The sequence below is a fragment of the Trypanosoma brucei genome, chromosome 10 (assembly GCF_000210295.1).
Source record: "Trypanosoma brucei gambiense DAL972 chromosome 10, complete sequence".
Classification (NCBI taxonomy): Eukaryota; Euglenozoa; class Kinetoplastea; order Trypanosomatida; family Trypanosomatidae; genus Trypanosoma; species Trypanosoma brucei.
This window is the reverse complement of record NC_026743.1, coordinates 2,740,371-2,761,612: the sequence shown is the minus strand read 5'-3', so window position 1 is coordinate 2,761,612 and position 21,242 is coordinate 2,740,371. Positions and strand designations below refer to the sequence as shown.

Below are 21,242 nucleotides of genomic sequence, written 5' to 3'. Positions count from 1 at the left end.
TTTCCTCCTTTCTTCTGCATTTATTTTAATTTTTTTTTTAATTTTTGTCTACGCTACGCTCTGCGTCGTTGTATCCACTTTCATATCTCTACAACACCTCTACCTGTTCACCTCAATGGTGATTTTTAAAAAAAGAAAAAAAGGAGAAAAAGGAGAAAAAAGAAAACAAATGAAACACAAAAAGCTGACCTCTCTTTGCTTTTTTGTCCCCTTTCACACCACCGATGTCAAACAATCTATAGCCTTTACTTCCTTCAAACATAGTGTTTAAAAGAAATAAATTTTCATTCATCATTCTTTTCGCAGCTCATAGACACACACACAAAAAAAAACAACACAGACGAACACATATTGTATAAGTAAATATTTATATATATTTATTTATATATACTTATATTTATATATATTTATATTCTTCGCAAATCACAGGGGAAAAAAAAACACACACAAGCACAAGCATAAACACAGACAAAAATGGGTACGTCGTTATCACTCATCCTTCTTGTCTACTAACAACAATAACAATAACAAATAATAATAATAATAATAAACTGCTTTTGGTTATATTTGCTTTGTCACTCATTCACATCTTCGTGCGCTCCCCCTTCCTTATCTCTCTTTTTTTTTTCTTCTTCTGAATTCCCTCGTTTCTCATCGTCTTTCTTCCGTATTTTTCCCCCCCCCCTTCCGTATTGATTTGTTTTGTTCTTGATTTCGGTGGTAGTAGTGCTCTGTTGGCATTTTTACTTTTACTCTGTTCTATTTTTTTTTTCCTTCCTTTTAATCTGTTGTTGTTGATATTGTTATTTTGCCATTCCACTCGTCTATTCGCTGATTTTATTATTATTACTAATTTTTTTTTTAAAAAAATCCCTCTCCCCATTCAGCCAATTTACTTTCATTTTCAAACTAAACGTCTCCCTTTTTTCCACCTGCAAAATCCCTTCCTTTTTGAAAAATTCTTTGTCACCTTTTCACTACACTCCTCAACATAATAAAATTTCTTCTCTCTACCATTCATCATCATCATCATCATCATCATCATCATCATCGCTTCTTTTTTCTTATTTTTTTTTCTTTCTTTGTCTTTCATCCCACCATTTTTTCTCCGCTCGATTCCTCCTTCTTTACTTCTCTTTTTCACAAAAACAAAAACAAAAAACAAACAAACAAAAACTCTCCTATTCACTATCGTATTTCTTCTCGTCCCATTCAGTCGTCACTACGCTAAATCACAACAACAACAACAAAAAATTGAAAATAAAAACAAACAAATAAAAATCCGAAACAAAATAATAAAAAACAAAAACAAAACAAAAAGAACACTCAACCAACACCAACATTCAAAACACTAGTGAGAAGTAATAAATCGTAAAAATATAACAGAAGTAACGAGAGTTCAGGAGGGATAAAAGGTGAAAAAGTAAACAAAATATCTTTTTTGCATTAATCTTCACGTAGGAAAGGAGACAAAAGGAAAAAAAAGAAAATGAAAAAAAGAAAATGAAGAGAAAATGGGATGTACGTGTATCTTTTCCTTTTCTTTCTTTACAAAATACAAGAGGGAGCAAAAAAAAAAAAAACAACAACAACAATCATTCCCTCTCAATTATTCAATATTATTTTTTTTTCGTTTCTTCTTTCTTCATTTAATATTATTTTTTTCTTGCATGTCTTAGTTTTGCTCTTCCTTTACTCTTTTTCCCCTTTTTTTTCTTTTTTTTCTTTTTTTTTCTCTTTCTTTCCTCTCTTTCCTTCCATCACTATTCCTTCTCCCCTCCCTCTTTCTTCTCCCTTTCCTTCAAACGCCTTCAAGTGCACGCACACGTGCAATCCTTCTCTACATCAAAACATGTTGAAATATAATATCTTTTCCTCTTGATATTCATTTCCCTCCTCTGGGTCACAGCTTGAGGGATTATGTGACATGATGGAGAGAAATAAAATGAATAGTAAAATGAAGAAAAAAAAACAACAAAGAGCAGACAACCAAGGGAAATGGAGGGGACACAATATATTTATTTATTAATTGATATTGGTTTTGATTTTTCTTTTTTTTAAAAAAAAATTTCCTTCTTCATTTCATTTTATTCATGCTTGTGAGGAACGTCGTGACCTCATATGGAAATTGGACGCCAATTCGACGTCACTCTCACTGCGGTGATGCATCTCTACATTTCGTCACACACCACCCACTATTCCCCTTTTCTCTTTTCCCTTTTCATCCATTTACTCAGACTGTCCAACAACTCCTATCAACTATTTTATTTTATTTTTTCACTCGGCATCGAAGTGCTCGCGCGCTTCCCTGCGGTGGTGCCCATAACTGCCCCTTCCCCCTGCAGAAACAGCACTCACTGCGAGATTTAGCGAAACGTCGTCGGGAGCCTTTACTAACTCGCGTCGGACCAAACGCTGCACGATTGGGGCACCATATGTGTAGGTGCTGATGGGCAACAGGAACTTTTGAATATTATCGATGAGGCAAACGTACTGATCAACGTGAGCGGCGTCAAGTACGCGTTGGGCAACGTAATTAGCGAAAGGATTCTGCATCATAAGGCAAAGCATGCTGGGAGGCTCTCTTCCCGCCAACTGCACTTCAACCACAAGTCCAAGAGAGTTCTCCTTCTCGCGATCGCGTTCTCTGTCGCGACGGCCCTTTTTGGCGTACTCGTTGCGCTGCTTCTCAACGTTTTCCTTTTTGGGAGCGGACGAACGCTTAAAGGACAACACCTCAACAGGTTCACCACTGTCATCTCCTATAGGTGAGCACATCATGTTGACAAGTTCCATACGCTGCTGAGGGTCAGCACGCACAAATAGTTTCTCCATTACATTAGATGCAAATTTCTGCTTGCTGGATTCGTAGAAGTTCCCCTTCAAGGCGTCGAAGATGCGTCCCACCTTTTCATCATCTTTCATGTGCTGCAGCACATGTTGAATGACATAGTTACCGTATTGGTCTGTGGCCAAAGTACCTACGCAATCAAGCAACTCCGAAAAAATGGCTTCCTCCTGGTCGGGGCAATGATCCATAATGCACTGAATAACGCGGCAACCGTACGCATGGGTGGCCAGCTCCATCACCCGTCCAGAGAACGCCGAGACAATAAAGCCGCAACGTTGCGGAATAACCTCCACGCATTTCTGCACCACGTGGTTTCCGTTCTGGTCCTGAATGCATTTCGCTACATTGCCCCTAAGTTCAGAGAGAATAATATCGAGGCCTTCGGGGGGCATCACTTCAATGCACTTTTGGATCACACGGCACCCATATGTTTGAAGGGTGAGATTGACAACATTGTTCTGTAAGCGCGTGGCAGCGTAGGCAAGTTGGCGCGCATTTCCCACCTCAAGAAGCTTCTGCAGTACATAATTACCGAAGACGTCAACTACCAGTTCGAGGGGAGACTCGAAAATCTCGCGGAAGAGAGCGTCCACCTCATCATGAGTGGCGCTCTCCACTGCACGCTGAATAAAGCGACTACCCTCTTGATCTTGCGCAAACTCCACGGCGTGGTTAAGAATATGAGCAATGCGCCACTGGCTTACTCCACCACTCGCCGCGTCAGTGCGGAAATGTTCCAACAACTCGGAGCACGGCTGCGTCGACTCACGAGGGGCTGTGCCACGACCTCTCGCCGCGCCTGAACCCCATTTGCCGCTGTTACCTCCACGTCCCCTACCACCGCTACGTCTACCACCTCGAGTAGCGCCTCCACTCGGACCAGCCATTGGGCCAGCGCTACCAGCAGGGCCACGTAATGCACCCATATCTCCCGTAGGGGCGATGGCCATTATGGCTGGTTGCATCTGCGTGTGATCAGTCACATTGGTGGTTGCCGTATTGTAGTAATTAACTACTGTCGGGTCGGCATAATAATCAAAGGTGTTCATTTGTTCTTGAGTGTAATATTGCTGACAGACATTCGGCACCATGCCTTGAGCTGCTGTGAAGTCGCCAGTCGCATTCCAGTCCGAGTTGTAAAGCGTTTGCCCCGCCACAGGTGCCATGATTTGTGTAATTTCCCCACGGTTAACGTTGTTGTTGTTGCGAACCTGTGTGCCCATACGAGAGTGAGCGTAGGCACGCAACGTATTTGGTGTTGCCATCGTTGCTAGCGGCGTCGGTGCATAGGCGCCAAAGAACTGCGTTCCTGGACTCATTATATTGTCGTCTTGCTGTTGAAAGCACATCGCGTACGGGTTGAACGTTTGCTGCTCATGTGCCTGCTGAAGGTTTTTGGTATCTAGCTCCATACGAATACCCCCTTTTCCTACCAACTCTGAGCCGCCGCCTCCGGCGACGCTTTGCTGGCCTTGAATACGCATGGGGACCACAGGATCCCACGGGGCCTCCGCATCGCCCTTCGCGTCATAGCGAGGATTTGTCAGGGGCGGGAGAACGCGATCATCAGTTAACCTTTTCGTCTGGTACCACTTAGCGTAGACCTGCGAACGGCGCATATCATCCGTAGGTTGTTTTCCCTCGTGGAGTAGAAGCTCAAAGTCCATCGCAGTGTAACGCACCCACCCCATTGCATTGGAACCCGTCCCTGGTGGTGGTGTATTGGACGGGTAGGATGACGACCCCAGAATTTCACCCGTGGCGCCAAAGTCGGACCGCCCATGGGCCTGAAGCTGTGCAACGTTACTGTTGTAAACGCCACCACCCTGCTCAGATCCTACCTTAAGCGGCATCGGTTGTTGACGCTGCTGATGCTGCGCATTTCCATCATCATCGTCCCATGAGCGCTCCGTTACGCCTAAGGAGAACATGTGTAGAGGCTCTTTGGTTGAACTCATTTTACGCAACGGTAAGAAAGAGTTACACAAAGTTCTGAGACGACAATCAACTCAGAAGTTTCCGCTATATGACGGCCGCCCAGAGGAGTTAAAAGGAACAGGTGAGTGCGTGCCCTTATATCTGCGAGGGAAAGGTTACCGTTCGTCAGATGTGTGGCACTCTACGACTTATCGCAACCGGGCGTTATTCTTTGCTAAATGCAACGCTCCTTTATATCACCCTACCTGACGATCACCCTTTTCCCAACTTCGAAAGACAACCCCCTCTCTTTTTCTCGCGTTTGTGCCTCACCCCTTGCTTTTTTCCTTTGCTTTCACCCGCTTTCGTCTACGTAAATCACTTCTTCTGCCTTCTTCCTTCCTTCGTTATTCCCTATTCTCCCTTAGAGAGTTTGTTACCCTGAAGAACTAGCGAAGCGCATACACGTCACATGTTTAAAAAGTGGGAGAGTAAGGCCGAAATTGGTGTACACGGGTTGAAAAAAAAAGTGAGGTGGAGGCGCCATAGCGCTTGTGCTACCAACATTCAATCATTATCGAAACAAAACTTTTCGATATTCCACACTGAAAATTCTTTTCGTTAGTTGGACAGCTCCCTCCGTTGCATTCCGTCGACGCGCGCACTTGCTGGCAATTAAAATGACCGAAACAAAAACTGTTGGCGGACTCGATCATGACACCAACTTGCACAAAAGTGCTGGCACAATATCAACACAATTAACGTGAACTGAAAGTATGCAACGCATCAATAAGCACACTAAAAAAAAAAAATCAACAAATTTGTACCACCGGACGATATCCACATCCCCACACACTCACATTACCACTGAAGGACACCGATGCACCTAGTTAGGTTTCCACAGCTTTAACGCCTTGTAACGCTCCAGAAGCTCATTTTCCTCACCATCGGTAACCTCAGCATGCTTAATGTCCAGCATTGCCCCGTCCTTCGCCATTGCCATAAGCCGTGAAACCTCGTCCTCCTCTTCCACCAGGTCAGCACTATTAGCAACACCTTTGTAAAATTGCCCATAAGCACTGCCAGCAAAATCTGGGGGTCGCTGCACCGGCGCGAACCCAAGGGAAGAGATGTTTGAACTCTTGCATATGATCTCTACACCGCTTGACGTCGGTACCACACCTCCGGTCACAACCGGTAACACCGCACCCCCCGCTTGTGGTGAAGTACCCGTCTTTACATCCATCCCACTGGTAGAAAGCTGCAACTGCACCCTCGCCATGCGCTGTCTGTGTTCTTCATTTCTCCTTTGCTTCTCCTCCACGTTAAGCGCCTCTACCGCCTCCGCATGGCTCTTTCGGGAGAATTCAAGCTCCTCTCGCAACGTATCGATCAATTGGCGTTGACTGTCATTTTCCCGCATCACCCCCGATAGCAACTGCAGCTCATCCCTCAGCCTAACGCATTCGGCATTGCGGTGCTTGAGTTCCTCCTCCAGCACCCGAACCTTCGTTCTGAGAGTCTTATTTTCCTCTTCCAACTGCTCAACTGGCATGACGGGATATTCCTACAGCTCAAAAACCTACACACCGCGGCAGGACTCCACGCACCACGTTGCCCTCCTGACGATTAAGGAGGCAACCGCCTTCCGACACCACGAGAGAAAGAGGAAAGAAGCTTAAAGGGAGAATGCAGAAAGTGACGTAAGCAAAACTAAAGACTAAGTACAGGCCACTCATCGTATATCCAACTCTGGACACTTTACATTTGTTTTTCACAGGGGTCATGCACGAGCTACAAGCAAAAACGCAGTAAAATGAGGGGTGTAATTTTTTCCCCCCCTTCATCCATGCATAGGGGGTGCTCACCAACATGGTTCCACAAACACCGTTTCGCCACTTGAGTATATTTTCTTTTGTTAGTCCATTCCCCCTCTTCTCATGTCAAACAGAAGCGGTAGCTTAAGCTCACCTCTTCTCTTAGAGCCTGTACCTGCCCTTTTCAATAAGTTAAGCGATGGTGGGGGGAAAAGTTATCGCCACACCACGACGGGAGTGGGGGGATGGGGGTAAAGGGCAAGTGGAGGGGGAATGGTGGATTTTTTATTCAGAGATACTGTGCCGCCACTCGACACCAGTATCAATGTCTACAAACAAACGTATCCACAGCACGAGAATCCAGCAAAAAGCCACAGAAACGGAAATATTGATATCTCTTTGCACTATCGTGACTCCCTTCCTTCATTTCATGTGGCAGCTGAGCTGTGCAAAGGCATCCAACAAGACCTGCCCACAGGCATCAAAGCAACCCACACAATGAAACCAGACCTAACTTTGGTGCCTTTTCACAAACCACAACATCGACGTGAATCACAGCAGACACTAAGCTGGTCCTCAGTCTCGGCTGCCCGTGTGCTTGTGCAGTGACATATAACTTCTTAGATATTCACATTCCCATTTCAAAAAGTCAAACGAGTCATGGTAACTGCAGATTAAGTGGCGAATTCGAGAATGTACAGAGGAAAAATCAGGGAAATTCACTTCACCTCGTAACCAGTGATCTAAACCTCTTTGGTCACAGGTTACCTGCAAACGACGGGGCATACGTGTCACGGTTCCCCACTCGTGCTCGTGTCGCTTACGGACCCCCTTGGACAGTTACCACTCGCGTTACTTCTATTTGGCGAAGCCTCCTGGACGGGGCTTAGTTGGGCCCGCTCTCTCGGGGCTCTTCTTGCACTTCCCACCGCCTGCTCGGCAGCACTCGTACTGCAACCATAAAGGATGTGGTTTTTTTCCCTACCGCCAGAAACACCTGATGCGACGGACCTGCCTGCCGAGAATTTGTTACTGGGCCCGTTATCCACAGTTGCCTCACCCTCATTGTGAGGCACATTTCTGTTCACAAGCAAGGTTGGCAGCGTGGACCCTCGTGAGGGGTACCGTTCCTGTGCGCCATGACTCCCCTCACTGCGATTATATTCAGAGGAAACACGTGACTGTTCACGAACATCTCGCCCGATGACTCCCACAAGATGCGCCGGAGGCAAAATTGGGCACGATGTTCCCTGCGAAGGCGCACTAGGGGAGGGCGTAGGGGTGTTGCTAGGAGATGTCGGCGACTCCTGTTGCTGTTGCTGCTCATCCACATGCTGAAGAAGTGAAATGAGCTGCCCATAACGCTCTTCCAGCTGCTCTTTCATGACACGCGCCCGGAGATGGGCCTGCATGAGTGTTAGTTGTTCACGCTGTGATTCAATCGTACGGCTCTGTTCACTCCGCAGGAGTTGTTCGACGTGAATCTGATACTGCTGCGTTGCCACCTGGCTTTTGTGATTGCGTAGCAGCTCCTCCTGGTGCTTTATTTGCTTACACTGCATGTCAAGTTGAGCTCTCTGAGCCTCAATGATTTGCTGCATAGTATTAAGCTTCTCCTCATAACTGCTTATCCGTTCCTTCTGGCTCTCAATAAGTGCATATTGTACATCATTCTGTTCCTTGTGCTTACGCAGGAGATTGCCGTAAAGCTCAGATTGCGTCCGCAGAGCCACAAGACGACTATAAACACTTTCCAACTCCTCGGCTTCCGGAAACAGCAGTCGGAACGTTTTGAGGTCTTTAGCCTGATGATATCGTTTCTGGAAGTCGCGCAAACCCCAGTGACGCTGCCGTAACTTCTTGAGCTCCAGGCCCACAAAAGTTGTGGGGAACGGCTCATCAGCACCTTTCCCTTCACACTGCTGCTTCTGCTCCTGCGTGGATGAGTTCTCTCTAGCAGTTGTCTCCTCTGATACTGTCAGCACCACTTCCTCCTGGTCCTCATTTCGCTCCCTTTTTTGCTGTAGCCGGTGCGTCCCCACAGGGCTGCCTTCCTCTGCATCCTCCATCACAGTGGGTTCCGGCCCAGGAGCGGGAGCGTGGTGCGAATGGGTTTGAGCAGTGGGTTTAATAACAAAAAGGTATCCCAACGCAAGGTGGCAGTCGGGACATTCCAGCCGCTCCGAACAGTTATAAGTGTTAAACCACGGACAGCGGGACGTTTTGGTGCGGCGCCTGACTTGAACGAAGCCTTCTTCCACAATAAGGTTTCCTGGGTGTCGTAACCACCGCGTGGCTGTCGGCGTTTGCGACACTATTCCCAGGGTACTCTGTGTCCCACGCATTAGTGAACCACTGGCTCCCCCACTCTCCTCGCCACCAGCAGCGACAGAGGCGGTTCCGGGGGCGTCAGAAACCAATGATGATGTTAAGGGCACTGGAGGAGTGTCGGCGCTACGATCCGTGGTGCATCGAGCAAGACCGCCAGAGAGAACATCCTCCTTTACACAAATGAGGTCCACACGAGTTTCCTTGGTACGAGAAAAACGCGCAAGAGATCGTGTTAACACATCACTGGAACCATTGGTTGGGGAACTCGGCGATGAGCGTCCCTGCCCACCAATCCGCGAAATTTGCCCCAAACTGTTGCCAGCGACGTTGGCAGTGTCCTCATCATGGTTGCCTTGGGGGTTTTGCCCGCTGTCCGTCGTGACATGTCCCACCTCAGATGTCAAGCTGTTATCGGCATCCGTCACAGGACCCGATGGGGCAACCTCAAGGGCCCCAGCTCGCTGCGAGTTTGCTAAGGCCTCTAGTGCCACCAACCTGGCAGCTGGTGGCAGCGGCACATTGAGAATTTTCTCAGAAACGTGAACTCGAGTTTCACATATTTCATCACCACTGTAACACGGAACAGGTCTGTCCATGTTCAGCAAGTCCTCCATCTCATAAACAAACGCATGTTCTGTCGTCCCGTTGCTCACAGTCTTGGTGATAATATCCACGTGTGAGCAAATGGGGTGCTCACACCTAGAGCACACGAAGCAAAGCGAGCTATCCATTTGTTGTAGCCCTAAACGTTGTATGGTTACTACTCTTTCGGTCTAACTTTCGTCTTTTTTGTTGCACTATGCCGAATTTTGCTCCTACAACCAAATGTAACCCGCTTCTTCAATTTCTGTGACAGATTATAAACGACAAAGAATGGGGGAAACGAAGCGCTTTGCGTTTTCGTGCACTAATACAAAAAGAAAGAGACATCGTGGGGAACACCGCTAAACACACTTGCTGGTGTTAATGGTTACAAAATACTTAACTCCCACAACCGCAGATGTGGGGCCAACAACATTTGGATTGATTGTATTTTGCTGTTGTTGTTGTTCACTTGCAGTGGCGTGTTCTTACACATTTTCCTCCTGGGCTATCGGTTCGCTCCAATACGCATACATTACCCACTACTAACAACGGGGCTAGGTCAAGCAGGCCGACACCACCAGCCACTATCTTCTTCGTGATGTGTTGCAGCCTCTCTGTTAGTGTAAAGGTGCGCGGCACGTTATAATCTGCAGCAAAGGTGAATGTCTCAGTGAGGGGGGAAAAAGATAAAGGAAAACAACGCTTTATTAAGGGACCCCCCTTGGGTCCACGTTCGTACGGTCAAGCCTGCAGCAACTTGTTGGTTCTTTTTTTTTTCACTCCTTCTTCCCATTTGCTCGTGCGTTTCAAAGAACCAACGTCACAAAAAAGAGCCAGTTCATGTGCATTGAGCAGCTCGAAAAGACATCTCAACACTCAAACGCGTCGGGTACTCTACGAGTTATGGAAATCCCAACTATGTCCTCCTCCTTTTAAGCTCCTTACGCGCCTTCTTACGCTTTTCCTCACGATTCATTTTGACTTCGTCATCGGTATCGTCACACGTGGTTCCGTCTCCACGCATAGTGCACTCCCACCGTTTCGTCCCATGGGGAAGTTTTTTTGATAGGACACGCCACTTGTCGCATGCGTCACAGCAGACCCAATGGGTTACTTCATATCCTTCCTCATCCTCAGAGGTACTGGCCTCCTCAACCTTGGAACAGTTCCCATCGGTTCGGCGGGATGCTTTGTGCCCACTGGCTTGGGAACGATTAGCGGTCGCCGCGCCTCGGTTGTCGTTTTTGTTTTTGGAAACGTTACCGGTCACTGCACTAGAGGGAGATGGCAATTTACCACTGTCCACTTGCGCAAGCATTTCGGTCAGCTTCAGCTGCCGCCGGGTACACCTCGCGCTATTTCCTGTGCTAAAAGAGGAATGTCCATCTGAGGAATTCGACTTAGACTCAATACCCGCTTCTCGTCCGCTTCCTGGTCGCGCCGTCCGGCCGGTGTCCGTTCCTGAATTAGCATTGGGTTTCGAGTTAATGCCCATCACACCGCTGCCAATGGAGCCCTCTGTCTTGATCCTTGCTGGAGCCGCACCGGGTTGTGTAGTTAGGTTTCCTTGCGCACTGTTGCCAGTTGCTGCGTGACGCTCGGCGCTGTTACTCAACGGCCGCATAACTGGACGGGGTGGACACCCAAGCCGTCTAGAACATTTTGGTGCGGCATCGCCGCCTATATTAGCACCCTCAGCGCCTCCACGTGCGCTTCCAGGTGGGGCAACGCTAATTTTCCCCCTTTCACCGGTCTGCTTCGGTTGAACCGCGGGATCTTCCTCAACCTTAACCTTATGTGGTTCGCCAAGGTCTACCTTTAGTGTCGGATCGCTTGGTCTCATAGCGATGGATTCCACTTCCAACTGCTGTTTGGGGATGTCACTGGGTTTCTCCCCTGCAAGATCGAGAGAGGCCTTCATGACCTCCTCCCGCTTGGAGCGCACTTCATCTGGCGTTGTTAATATATTTTTGATAAACCCGCCTAGGGACCTCTTTCGCACCGCCGCCGTCAGCGAGCGAAGAAGAGGAATCGAAGATTCTAAAGAGTTGGGGTGGTGCCCCTGACTCCCAATAGAGTTTTGAGCTGTCCCTTGGCGAGCTTTAGCATGCGAAACTGCAGCGTCCGATTTCACAGCACCGCGCAGAGCAGCATCACCATCTCTATAGGCCAACTTTCTGTTTAAGGCCGAGTGGCCACGCGCACTTCCAAATATGGCGCTAACTCCGTCGATCTCCGGCACACTACAGGATCCAATGTTAAGCGCTAACGAGCATACAAAAGGTGCGCCACCGGGGAAAGGCTGATGAACACGCCGTAGCTTCCCGCAACTGTCGCAAGTAATCCAGCAAAACGCAGCTAGAACAGCCTCATCGCTTCTTACAAGATTATCCACACGGTCAGCCATCCCACCACTGTGCGTTGACTCCGTTGCGCACTCTTGCACTTTGGTTGACTCACCCCTCGTGCCTGCGGTCCCATGCAGTCCCCCTGCTAGGCGGCCGCTCCGCCGACCATGAAGTTCCCTCGATAGTTGAAGATTCAGACGTTTCCGTTCCTCCTGATCACCCACACCGCCATTCTTGCGGGAACCCCCTTCATTATCATTTTTTGCACTTCCCATTGCAGCGTATAGCTCCCCAAGCCACTTTCCCCGCAGATCGGACCATGTGTCCTCTAACTCACAATAAGTCCATTGGCACGTAAAGACGGCTGGGTTAGGAATGAAGTATGGGCAAAGTTCCTTTTTCTTCCCCGAACGCTCCCCAGCGTTCCCCTTAACGTATCCGACAACCTTGTCGTAATGCAGCTGTAGACGCGGTGACCGCCACTCTTCCTCTCCGTCACGCTCCTCACCGGACTCATTCTCTCCACTTGCATTTGACGCCTTCATTATGGATAAACTGGTCACCTCTCCCTCTTTTGTCATCTCAGGTTCGCTTTCCTGTGGGGGCGACTTGGTAACAGGCTGCGCAACCCAGCGATGACAGCGTATACACTGTAAGAGCACCGTGCGTGTAACTGATGGAAAGCGTCTTCTCAATTCCCATAGCGGTTCTGGTAGCGGAATATACGGTGGTGGTGCCCTATCCGACCCGGTTCCCCCATTAAACTCCCCTAAGGGGCGCGCGGAAGGAGCAAGGGAAGGGGAAGAAGAACCTTGCCGCTGCTGTTGAGACTGACCATGTGATGAAGATGCACTATTTTGGCCGTCCTCCCTCCCTTGTCCCAAGAGGGCTGCGGCTCTTCGAGTTAGCATATATATATATATAATAAATATGCACAACTATTGCCAGCCACACACGTTGCAGACAAGTTCTTCGCTCGTTCGAATTGTCAACAGAATGCGTTTGAGGAGGTTGTACGTATGCGGAGGCGGGAATGTAAAAGAATAAAAAAGGAAAACGACGACAAAATAGAGTGCCACTTTGACCGGCAGAAGCGGTGAGTTGCAAACACATCCCGGACTCTCAGATGAATTTGGGGGGGAGGGGGGCGAAGCGTCGAACACGAATTAAAATATTTAAATTATGAGGAAAGTTTATGTGTAAAATGTTTTCTTTTTTGCCTGCAAAGGGAGAAAACGTTGCTGTGCACGGTGGAAGCACCCTTTTCTTATGGTGGTCCTGTGCGAGTGCGTGTATGTGGGGCCGCCAGGGATTTGCAGTGTCGTTAGGGTGGAGATAGAGCTTAGGGGTCACTTTAGCGCCCGTTCACGCACTTCACCGCCACGAAAAAAAAAAAAAGTAACACAATATCAATAAAGATGAGAAAAAGGAAGTGCTAAGTCAAAACCGTAGAAACTAAAAATGACGCCAAAAAAAATATGTAAAATGCATTTTCATTCACTCTGCCTCACGAGCTTTAATGCATCGAATAAACAGAATAAGCAGGAACCAACCGTCAGCAACCTCATTTGTACAGCAGCCTTTGCGCCCATCCTTTTATGCAGAAGCGATATCCATCCAGAACGAAACCCTTTTCTGCCTTACGTATTAAACTCCCGAAATTTCAACATGAAAACATTAACCCACGGGTCCTGACCTCCACAGTAACGGGGGTGGGTAGAGGGGAATGAAGCCACAGAAAGGAAGAAATTGCCTGAACCCCCTCACCATCCACAAGAGCAACGCGAAAGCAAAAGCTAACAGAAATAGGAGTGAAGTGAGGTGAAATGGAAACCCGCCGCGTCGACATGTCACACAAATTCAATAAATAAATAAGCCAAAAGGCCCCATACATCCCGCCACTTGAAGTCACAAGGCAACCAAACAAGAAGTAGCATATATATATATATATATATATATATATTATATGTTCACGTGTACATTGAATGATTGGTGGACAAAGAGTAACCCAATACGGCAGTAGTGGTTTTGTACCAAGCACATGAAGCAGATTTTGAGTCATACGAGACCTGCACGGAAAGGTAAAGAAAAACAAAGGCGAGGAAATGTCAAGCATTTCCGTTGGTTTCCTCCCTATATGTTTCCACCACACACCACTTAGTTTACACGTATACGAAGGCACACACAAAGAATATATATATATATACCCGCGTATGCCCTAAGAAAGCTTTCCAACACCACAAGGAAGGGGCGTGCGAACGCTTTTAACCAGAAGATCCATTGACCGGCACTGAACCAAGTTCAACGTTTCCATTTGCTCTATATCCATTAAACACGAACACACACTTACGATGTGGCTCACATGATATCTAGTCCCCAACACCGCATCCCACAGCTCCTATTACCCATAAGCTGATCAGGGTCAGATTGACATATTATTGCCGTTGTTTATGTCATAACATAATTAATAATAACAGGAATTTTTTTTTTAATTCTTTTTTCCCATGTCCTTAGAGTTCTTCACCGCATCACTTGCATATTTTAGAAAAACATGTCCCACCACTCTGCCATCGAATGCGTGCACACGCAGGCACTCACACGATCACTTATTTAACCCCTCCATACCATATTTCAGAAACTCGCTCCCAACGATTTCGCACAGTTTTTTGTACGATACCTCCAACTCTTCATTTGTGATGACGTGGGAAAAAAAGGTAGGATTTTCCCTCAAAAAGTGCAACTCCACCTCAGCGGTTGCAATGCGCCGCTGAAGCACTTCCTCACTCAATGCACCCCGCTTTTGAATTCGCGCGCGCAGAACATCGATTGATGGCACCGTGACAAACAAATAAAGTACATTCTTCAAGTAACCGCTCGCTCGCAGCTTCTGCGCGCCCTTCACGTCCATGTCAATGACACACACCTTGCCGGTACTTTGAACCTCCCTAACCGCATCAATGCTGGTGCCATACAAGTTTCCATGAACATCACATAGTTCAATGAACTTTCCCTCTTTCTCCATTGTGAGCATGCTCTCACGAGTCGAGAAGAAGTACTCACGGCCGTGCACCTCACCCTCACGGGGAGCACGCGTCGTGTGTGATACGGAAAATCCAAAGCGATTCGGATAAGCGCCCATCAAACGCTCAAGGAGCGTAGTCTTTCCCGCACCGGATGGTCCACATACAACAATTGCTTCAAGCTTCGTGCTTCCAGAGCTCATTTACTTCAATGGAACAGTACGTATAACGTCAGTTATCAATAAGGTATGAAACAATACAAAATTGTGTGTGTACGCGCGTGCGTAGAACTCCGCTCTTCTGCTACCAGTCAGTTATAACCCCCTACTAGTGATACCTCGGACGTGAGCACCAACACCCACAGCGGGGAGGAAGTGAAAGGAGATCATTCAAAGAATGAAAAAAAAGGGAGCATCAGATGTGAGAGTGCGCAACAAAGCTAAAAGGGAAGATATTAGGCAGGAAATTGTGGGGGGGGGAGCAGGCTTGGTAACGGAACCGGAACAGGATTGGGCAGATGACAGCAACGGTACGCCTCAAGACAAAAAAATTGACTTCTCAACAGTTACACCCCAATACGCAGCAGAAGTGGAACGGTAAATGCCGCTCGCTTGGTTAACGCCCTTCAACATCCTAAACCTGTAACCATGACCACACGCAAGGAACACACTCCCTAGCGCTTCCACGACGTCTGAAGAGCAGCGCACCTCTGGCTCATGTGTTTGATGACGTCCCGCAGCTCTTCTGCATTTGCTGTTGCGGCTGCAATGTTCTGTTCAATGCCTTCACGTAACTCCAACTGCTCCTTCTTGAGCTCTGCAAGCACAGCCCGCATGGCATCAACGGCACCACTCTGCCGCCGTGACTCGCATGCATGAATTATCACCTCAAATGGAAAGCACCAGGGGGGTAGGGATCCCACGTCAATTTCGTGGTCGGAGTCATCACAAATATTATCATCATTCATTACGGAGCGACTGCGTGTCCCGTGTCGGTCGCACCGCTCACTTTTCTCGCATTTCTTCTCCGTATGTTGCGTCGCCAGCGGTTGAACCGACTGCTGGTACCACGGCAAGAGACATATTCGAGGTGGTGCCATCAACTCTGGCTGAGGCATTGCTCGCACAGCGGCAAGATATCGCACAACGTCAAGCGTCGGGTGAAATATTCGCATCGCATCACGCCTCTCGGCTACAACAGGGGCCCCCACGAGGTCTACAAGCCTTTCCCGAAACCCGGGTTCGCCAAGGATAACCATATCAGGTGAGTAAACAGAATTACTAAGATCCATACGCACTGCACTAGTTTCCTCAGGCAATACAACACCACACTCGGGTACTCTGGACCTCTTCGTTCCAATAAGCGAAGATGACCCAACACCCGCTAAACGCTCCTCTTCGTCGGGCGAGAGGATGACAGTTGACGGTGGTTTACATTGGCCTTGAGTTGAGCTTAGCAACTGCGGTGTGACGTCAACACGCTGGTTTAAGAGAACCATGTGACTCGCTGTAAAAGGGGCTATGCCCAACCATGGATGAAAGTGCACCTCCACCTCCACCAAATGTTCCGCCCACGTGTCGTCCACAATGAAAAACGGCGGGTGCGTGACTTCGCGGCGCCGCTCCGGAAAGCCGTTAGGAAGAGTGAACACAACTCGATCGACTAATGCGTACAGTGGTGAAGCACTATACACCTGGTTACTCTCCTTTCCATCTAACATTTCAGACCGCTTCACACCATCTGCCTTCATGAATAACTGATGACGGTACGATAGGTCCTGCGACGCTACGGAACCATCACGAAAGTAAATATACCGGACGTGCGTGCAGCGACTGATTCCTGCGCAGTAGTCATGAACATTGTCTCCAGTATCCTCGTCACGAGATGTTTCTTGTTGGCCACTACCCTTCCCGCTACGCTTCTGCTTGGCGTTACCACGGGACGCAGAGGACAATGCATGCGCTTGAGAGGATGCGGCGACTGCTGAAGAAGAAGCACGGCACAATGTTAAGGGAAACGCAACACTCCCAACGCAAAATGGAATAAGGGTGGCACCTGTGTAAACTACATATTCGTGTTCGCCCGTGATGGAAACAGAAGATCCAGTAGATTTAGAAGTGGCCTGCATTGAACTTCAACTACACCACACACGTTCTCCCTCTATTCCAGCACCTTGCCCCTATGGTTCCCCACTATCACAGCACCGCAGCTGATCTTCAGCTTCTTCCGCCCTTGTAGATGTGAATGAATGGAGAAGTCTTCCCTCGGCGGCAAGTGGAGAAATGCTTCTCCTTAGTCTGCTTTTCTTCGGTGACGGAAAGTAGATGTTGGCCAAGGAGGGAAAGGAAAAAAAAAATTTACCCCTCTTGGACGATATGCTCGACCTCAATGGAGAACACTTTTACAAACAGTAAAAAAAAAAAAAGAAAAAACAGAAATGGACCAGATAAGCATACTTCGCCTTCCTTCCCCCCTTTGCAACAAAAGGGAAGAGGAAGTAAAAAAAAAAAGTGCGGGAGAGTTATAGTTAGCCCCATTCTTTTTTTTTTTACATAACAACTTCACCGTCGGGTGCAATCCAGGACGGCTCGACTAACCAAACAGAGCAAAGAGGCAATGTAGAGGAAAGGAAAGGAAATAAATGATCCAAAAGAGCAGTTCAACAATCCCGTTCTTCTCCATTTCCACACTTTCATTGTCTTTCCTTTTGTTGTTGTTGTTGTTTTCTTTAGATGCGTGAATACAGTTAGTGTCAGTCGGATTTGCTCGCCAATTATGGCTTCCTGCTGATTACACATCTGCTACCCCCATCATCCCTTCCCCCTGAAACTCGTAAGCTGACACAATTGGGTCCAATCACATCCGCAAACGCTACTCCATAACCTCATTTCTGCGGGAGCGGTCCCCTCCCAGGTTATACTACTGATGATAGTGCCCAATTTTGTAGAGGTACACCCACCCATACTTAAACTCCCCCTCAGAACACAAAGCCGTAACTCTGCCATCCTTTAAAGAAAAAAAAGAATGATGATAATAATAATCATCATCACACGCACGTTTGATTCATGACTCCTTAAAGACAAGGTCGTAACTGCATTGAGAATGGCGGGTGGGTACGGATCACAACGTTGGTATATTGACAACTACGCCACATTGCTTAGGGGTATTATTTACCTTAGAAAGTAGCATCGGGTTTCCAAGTCCCACCGGGTTCTTCTCTAATGGAATTGTTCTCCGACACCCTATCTTCCTCATCACTCACACACCACTCACCAGAGCGGTAAAATTCATATTTCAACGCAGCTTCCCACCCGCCCGCTGACCTTCCGGACGCAACTTCACTCGACTCCTCCCCACCGGCAACCTCAACATCTGCAACATCACTTGACCCGGTGTTTGTGGAATGTTTTCTCGACCCCTGGATTCTCCGTCGCCTTCTGTCAGTTCGGATTATTGACTCAATGATCCGATCGGCCATAAGATCTTTCCGTGTGATGATTCCAACGATCCGGTTTCCGCTGTCCACGACGGTCAGGTGACGAAGCCCAAGGGTTAGGAACATTTGATACGTACGCGGGAGTGTAGCGGTGGCGAGCACGCAAAACCCCGAATAGTCAATATATGGAGAGAGATCCAACTGCGCACCTAACCACTTTTCCAGAGGAGGAAGCACACCATGCAGGTTATCCCGATACAGGGATGCCTCAACACGCTTCCCGCACTCATACGAACAAGTCGAAAGGTGATGCGAGTAATATAAGTGCCACAAAACGATCTCTAACTGCCTTCGCATCACAACCCCCTTGTACGTCTGATCCCTAACGCTTTCAATAGGAAAAGCGTTGTGGCGGGTGTTTTCCAGCACGTCCACCACGCGACCAATGGGAGTTACCGTCTCCAACACAACCACTTTAGAGGACATAACGTGGCGAGCGTCGAACATGGGATACTTCTCCACCACATTCATATAATTCAACATAGGCACACAACGCGCCTCTAAGAGAACAGCATTGATATTATGCGTGAAGATCTCCGCTGTTTTCTTAGCAATCATGATACCCACCATGAGTGGCAACATGTGTTGAAACTGTCCTGTGCTTTCCATCAGGATGGTACAGATGGAAAACGCAAGTCCCGTTGTGCCACCCACAAAACTACCCGCACCGATAAGAGCAAAAATGCCCGGATCGGCCCACGAGGACCGACCACCGGGGCTAACAATGAGGAACACCACAAGACCAACAATACGGCCAACGGTGGCACCAACAACGAGTGTGGGAAACACAGTGTCCCCACACGGCGATATTCCAAGGAAAATTGCGGAAGACGTGTAGTAAATCAGCAGAAATATCATTAGAACAGGGAGAGAGAGCATTGTCTCTGTCCGCAGACTGAGAAGCGTCTGCAGCGCTGAGTCTGCGTTGGCGAAAGCAAGAGAAGCATAGGAATGCAGTACAATCCAGACCTGTTGTTCATGCACGGTTGCAGTAACGGGGATCACTGTATTGTTTGGTGCCGCACAGAAGAAGCCGTTAGCACCGTAGAACGATATGACCGACACGTCACGCGAATCAGACAACGTTTGGGGCACGGCAACGCAAGGCCCGCTCTGAGCATCAACAAAGTGGGGAGACACCGCTGATGAGTTTCCCCACCGCAGCGTTGTTAAACCTCCAGCTGTCGTGTTATCGGTTGGATTCAGCGCCGACGAGGGGGGTGACCAGCCCGCACTCCCAAAGGCAACAACCATCCAGTAGTGCAAACTAACATAAGCAACGGTGAAGGCAACCGGTAACAACGCGCGGAAGGCTCTCACTTTGAAGCGTTGTTCCAAGTGCCGCCGTACCACAAGCGCGAACCAACTCAGCCGGACATAGACACCGGACAGCGCACCACAAATAAAACCAATAACAACAGTTGGAATGAAATATAATATATGCATTCTCACAATCTGCTCAAAAGGAATAGTTGACGCGAACACCTGAACCAGTTCCGATATTAGTTCTCCTGATGAATACCCGGTACGGTCGCGCCCAGCAAAATACAAAAAGTGCGAAAAATAAACTTGAATAAACAACGAAGAAACCAGTGACGCAGCAAATACGTAAAGAGCGAAGCGGACTGGTATGGTAGTGGAAATTAACTCCACCACGACCATGAGACCCCCAATCGAAACATTAAACGCAGATGCAATGCCCGCCGCGGCACCGATTACTACAATTGTCCGACGATCACGGGGATTCCTGAAGCACTCAATAATATTTACGTGTTCGATCTGTATCCAACGCCGTCTCTGAAGCGTCTGCGCCCCCACCATGGCTCCAGTTAGCATTAACGTACCACAATGGCCGGTACAAACGCCACTTGCCACACTAAAAACAACGGAGGCGATCTTCGCAAGCAAAACGCCAAAACTTCCCAACATGGGGTAATCAACACCATTTAAATACGCTATAACCTCTGGCATACCTGCCCCAACGCTCCCAGGAACGCAAATACAAATAACGCTTGAAATAAGCGATGTGACAAAGCTGAAAGACACCCACATCAGGTACCCTTTCATGTAGGAACGCGGGCTAATGCCGTACAAACCAACGCCAACACCCTCGAACATAGCGGTGAAGTCCAACTCCGCATGGTCCGGAGAGCGCTCGGGATAGCGGTTTGGGTTGTAAAATGAGAAATTATTAAGCCCATAACCTAGAAGCTCGTAACGCACGCTTGCAAACACGTGTAACAACGCCACAACTACTATGGCTGTAAAACTAACAGCAATACCAATTACAACAACGAACACCCATATGAACCAACGCGGCTCCTGACTGCGACCTGCAAGATGGTCCTTGTACACTGTTGTTGCCGGCTCGAACGTGTCAACGGACTCATACCGCTCCATTTTGCGCCTTTCTTCCGAACTGTAGAAGCGCGGGTGTCTTGTAGGGATCGTTGCTTGCAGCTTCTGCCGCAGCGAAAGGTCGTGTCGTTCTTCAAGCAGCGGCATGTTTGTTGAGAAACGATTCGTACACCGCCTGACTGCAGCCACAGGTTCGTTGGCATTATTATCGCCGTCGCAGTCATCAGACGAACCTGCGCCGAGCAGTGGGACCCTACACTGTGAAGACTGCCCCTTCATCTAAATGCAGGTTGTGAGAAGAAATCCTAGACCACGGTGGGAGAGCGGCCGATTATGGAAAGCGACAATCCTGGGCTAAAGCTGGCTTTTGGAGAGGCCAACAGCCTCACACCCGGTGCACCGTTTGCTAACGTTCCCCTCTTTCTTTCTAGGTACAACTCTGAATGCGGAAAAGAAACCCCCGTGGTCACATTAGCACGCACAGAGGTTGCAAGACACAGAAGATATCGGGGGGAAGGG

General features: G+C 48.2%; 12 protein-coding genes across 12 annotated transcripts; 3 read left to right on the top strand and 9 right to left on the bottom strand.

The window, feature by feature from the left end:
• Positions 1–1,519: 1,519 nt before the first annotated feature.
• On the top strand, positions 1,520–1,882 carry TbgDal_X14190 (hypothetical protein, unlikely; the record flags this gene model as incomplete). The annotated part of the gene is made up of 1 exon (XM_011780283.1): positions 1,520–1,882. The coding sequence occupies one exon, from the start codon at positions 1,520–1,522 to the stop codon at positions 1,880–1,882; it is 363 nt and encodes a 120-aa protein (XP_011778585.1).
• Positions 1,883–2,277: 395 nt separating this feature from the next.
• On the bottom strand, positions 2,278–4,809 carry TbgDal_X14180 (RNA-binding protein, putative; the record flags this gene model as incomplete). Its single annotated transcript, XM_011780282.1, has 1 exon — positions 2,278–4,809. One exon carries the CDS (start codon positions 4,807–4,809, stop codon positions 2,278–2,280), a length of 2,532 nt encoding a protein of 843 aa, XP_011778584.1.
• Positions 4,810–5,654: 845 nt separating this feature from the next.
• TbgDal_X14170 (hypothetical protein, conserved) lies at positions 5,655–6,323 on the bottom strand (the record flags this gene model as incomplete). The annotated part of the gene is made up of 1 exon (XM_011780281.1): positions 5,655–6,323. The coding sequence occupies one exon, from the start codon at positions 6,321–6,323 to the stop codon at positions 5,655–5,657; it is 669 nt and encodes a 222-aa protein (XP_011778583.1).
• Positions 6,324–6,342: 19 nt separating this feature from the next.
• TbgDal_X14160 (hypothetical protein, unlikely) lies at positions 6,343–6,642 on the bottom strand (the record flags this gene model as incomplete). Its single annotated transcript, XM_011780280.1, has 1 exon — positions 6,343–6,642. One exon carries the CDS (start codon positions 6,640–6,642, stop codon positions 6,343–6,345), a length of 300 nt encoding a protein of 99 aa, XP_011778582.1.
• A 216-nt stretch (positions 6,643–6,858) lies between these two features.
• On the top strand, positions 6,859–7,194 carry TbgDal_X14150 (conserved hypothetical protein, unlikely; the record flags this gene model as incomplete). Its single annotated transcript, XM_011780279.1, has 1 exon — positions 6,859–7,194. The coding sequence occupies one exon, from the start codon at positions 6,859–6,861 to the stop codon at positions 7,192–7,194; it is 336 nt and encodes a 111-aa protein (XP_011778581.1).
• Positions 7,195–7,376: 182 nt separating this feature from the next.
• Positions 7,377–9,647, bottom strand: TbgDal_X14140 (hypothetical protein, conserved; the record flags this gene model as incomplete). The annotated part of the gene is made up of 1 exon (XM_011780278.1): positions 7,377–9,647. The coding sequence occupies one exon, from the start codon at positions 9,645–9,647 to the stop codon at positions 7,377–7,379; it is 2,271 nt and encodes a 756-aa protein (XP_011778580.1).
• A 770-nt stretch (positions 9,648–10,417) lies between these two features.
• TbgDal_X14130 (hypothetical protein, conserved) lies at positions 10,418–12,760 on the bottom strand (the record flags this gene model as incomplete). Its single annotated transcript, XM_011780277.1, has 1 exon — positions 10,418–12,760. One exon carries the CDS (start codon positions 12,758–12,760, stop codon positions 10,418–10,420), a length of 2,343 nt encoding a protein of 780 aa, XP_011778579.1.
• A 752-nt stretch (positions 12,761–13,512) lies between these two features.
• Positions 13,513–13,965, bottom strand: TbgDal_X14120 (T. brucei spp.-specific protein; the record flags this gene model as incomplete). The annotated part of the gene is made up of 1 exon (XM_011780276.1): positions 13,513–13,965. The coding sequence occupies one exon, from the start codon at positions 13,963–13,965 to the stop codon at positions 13,513–13,515; it is 453 nt and encodes a 150-aa protein (XP_011778578.1).
• A 486-nt stretch (positions 13,966–14,451) lies between these two features.
• Positions 14,452–15,072, bottom strand: TbgDal_X14110 (guanylate kinase, putative; the record flags this gene model as incomplete). The annotated part of the gene is made up of 1 exon (XM_011780275.1): positions 14,452–15,072. One exon carries the CDS (start codon positions 15,070–15,072, stop codon positions 14,452–14,454), a length of 621 nt encoding a protein of 206 aa, XP_011778577.1.
• A 470-nt stretch (positions 15,073–15,542) lies between these two features.
• On the bottom strand, positions 15,543–16,997 carry TbgDal_X14100 (hypothetical protein, conserved; the record flags this gene model as incomplete). The annotated part of the gene is made up of 1 exon (XM_011780274.1): positions 15,543–16,997. The coding sequence occupies one exon, from the start codon at positions 16,995–16,997 to the stop codon at positions 15,543–15,545; it is 1,455 nt and encodes a 484-aa protein (XP_011778576.1).
• Positions 16,998–17,113: 116 nt separating this feature from the next.
• TbgDal_X14090 (hypothetical protein, unlikely) lies at positions 17,114–17,425 on the top strand (the record flags this gene model as incomplete). The annotated part of the gene is made up of 1 exon (XM_011780273.1): positions 17,114–17,425. One exon carries the CDS (start codon positions 17,114–17,116, stop codon positions 17,423–17,425), a length of 312 nt encoding a protein of 103 aa, XP_011778575.1.
• A 619-nt stretch (positions 17,426–18,044) lies between these two features.
• TbgDal_X14080 (chloride channel protein, putative) lies at positions 18,045–21,002 on the bottom strand (the record flags this gene model as incomplete). The annotated part of the gene is made up of 1 exon (XM_011780272.1): positions 18,045–21,002. One exon carries the CDS (start codon positions 21,000–21,002, stop codon positions 18,045–18,047), a length of 2,958 nt encoding a protein of 985 aa, XP_011778574.1.
• Positions 21,003–21,242: the final 240 nt, after the last annotated feature.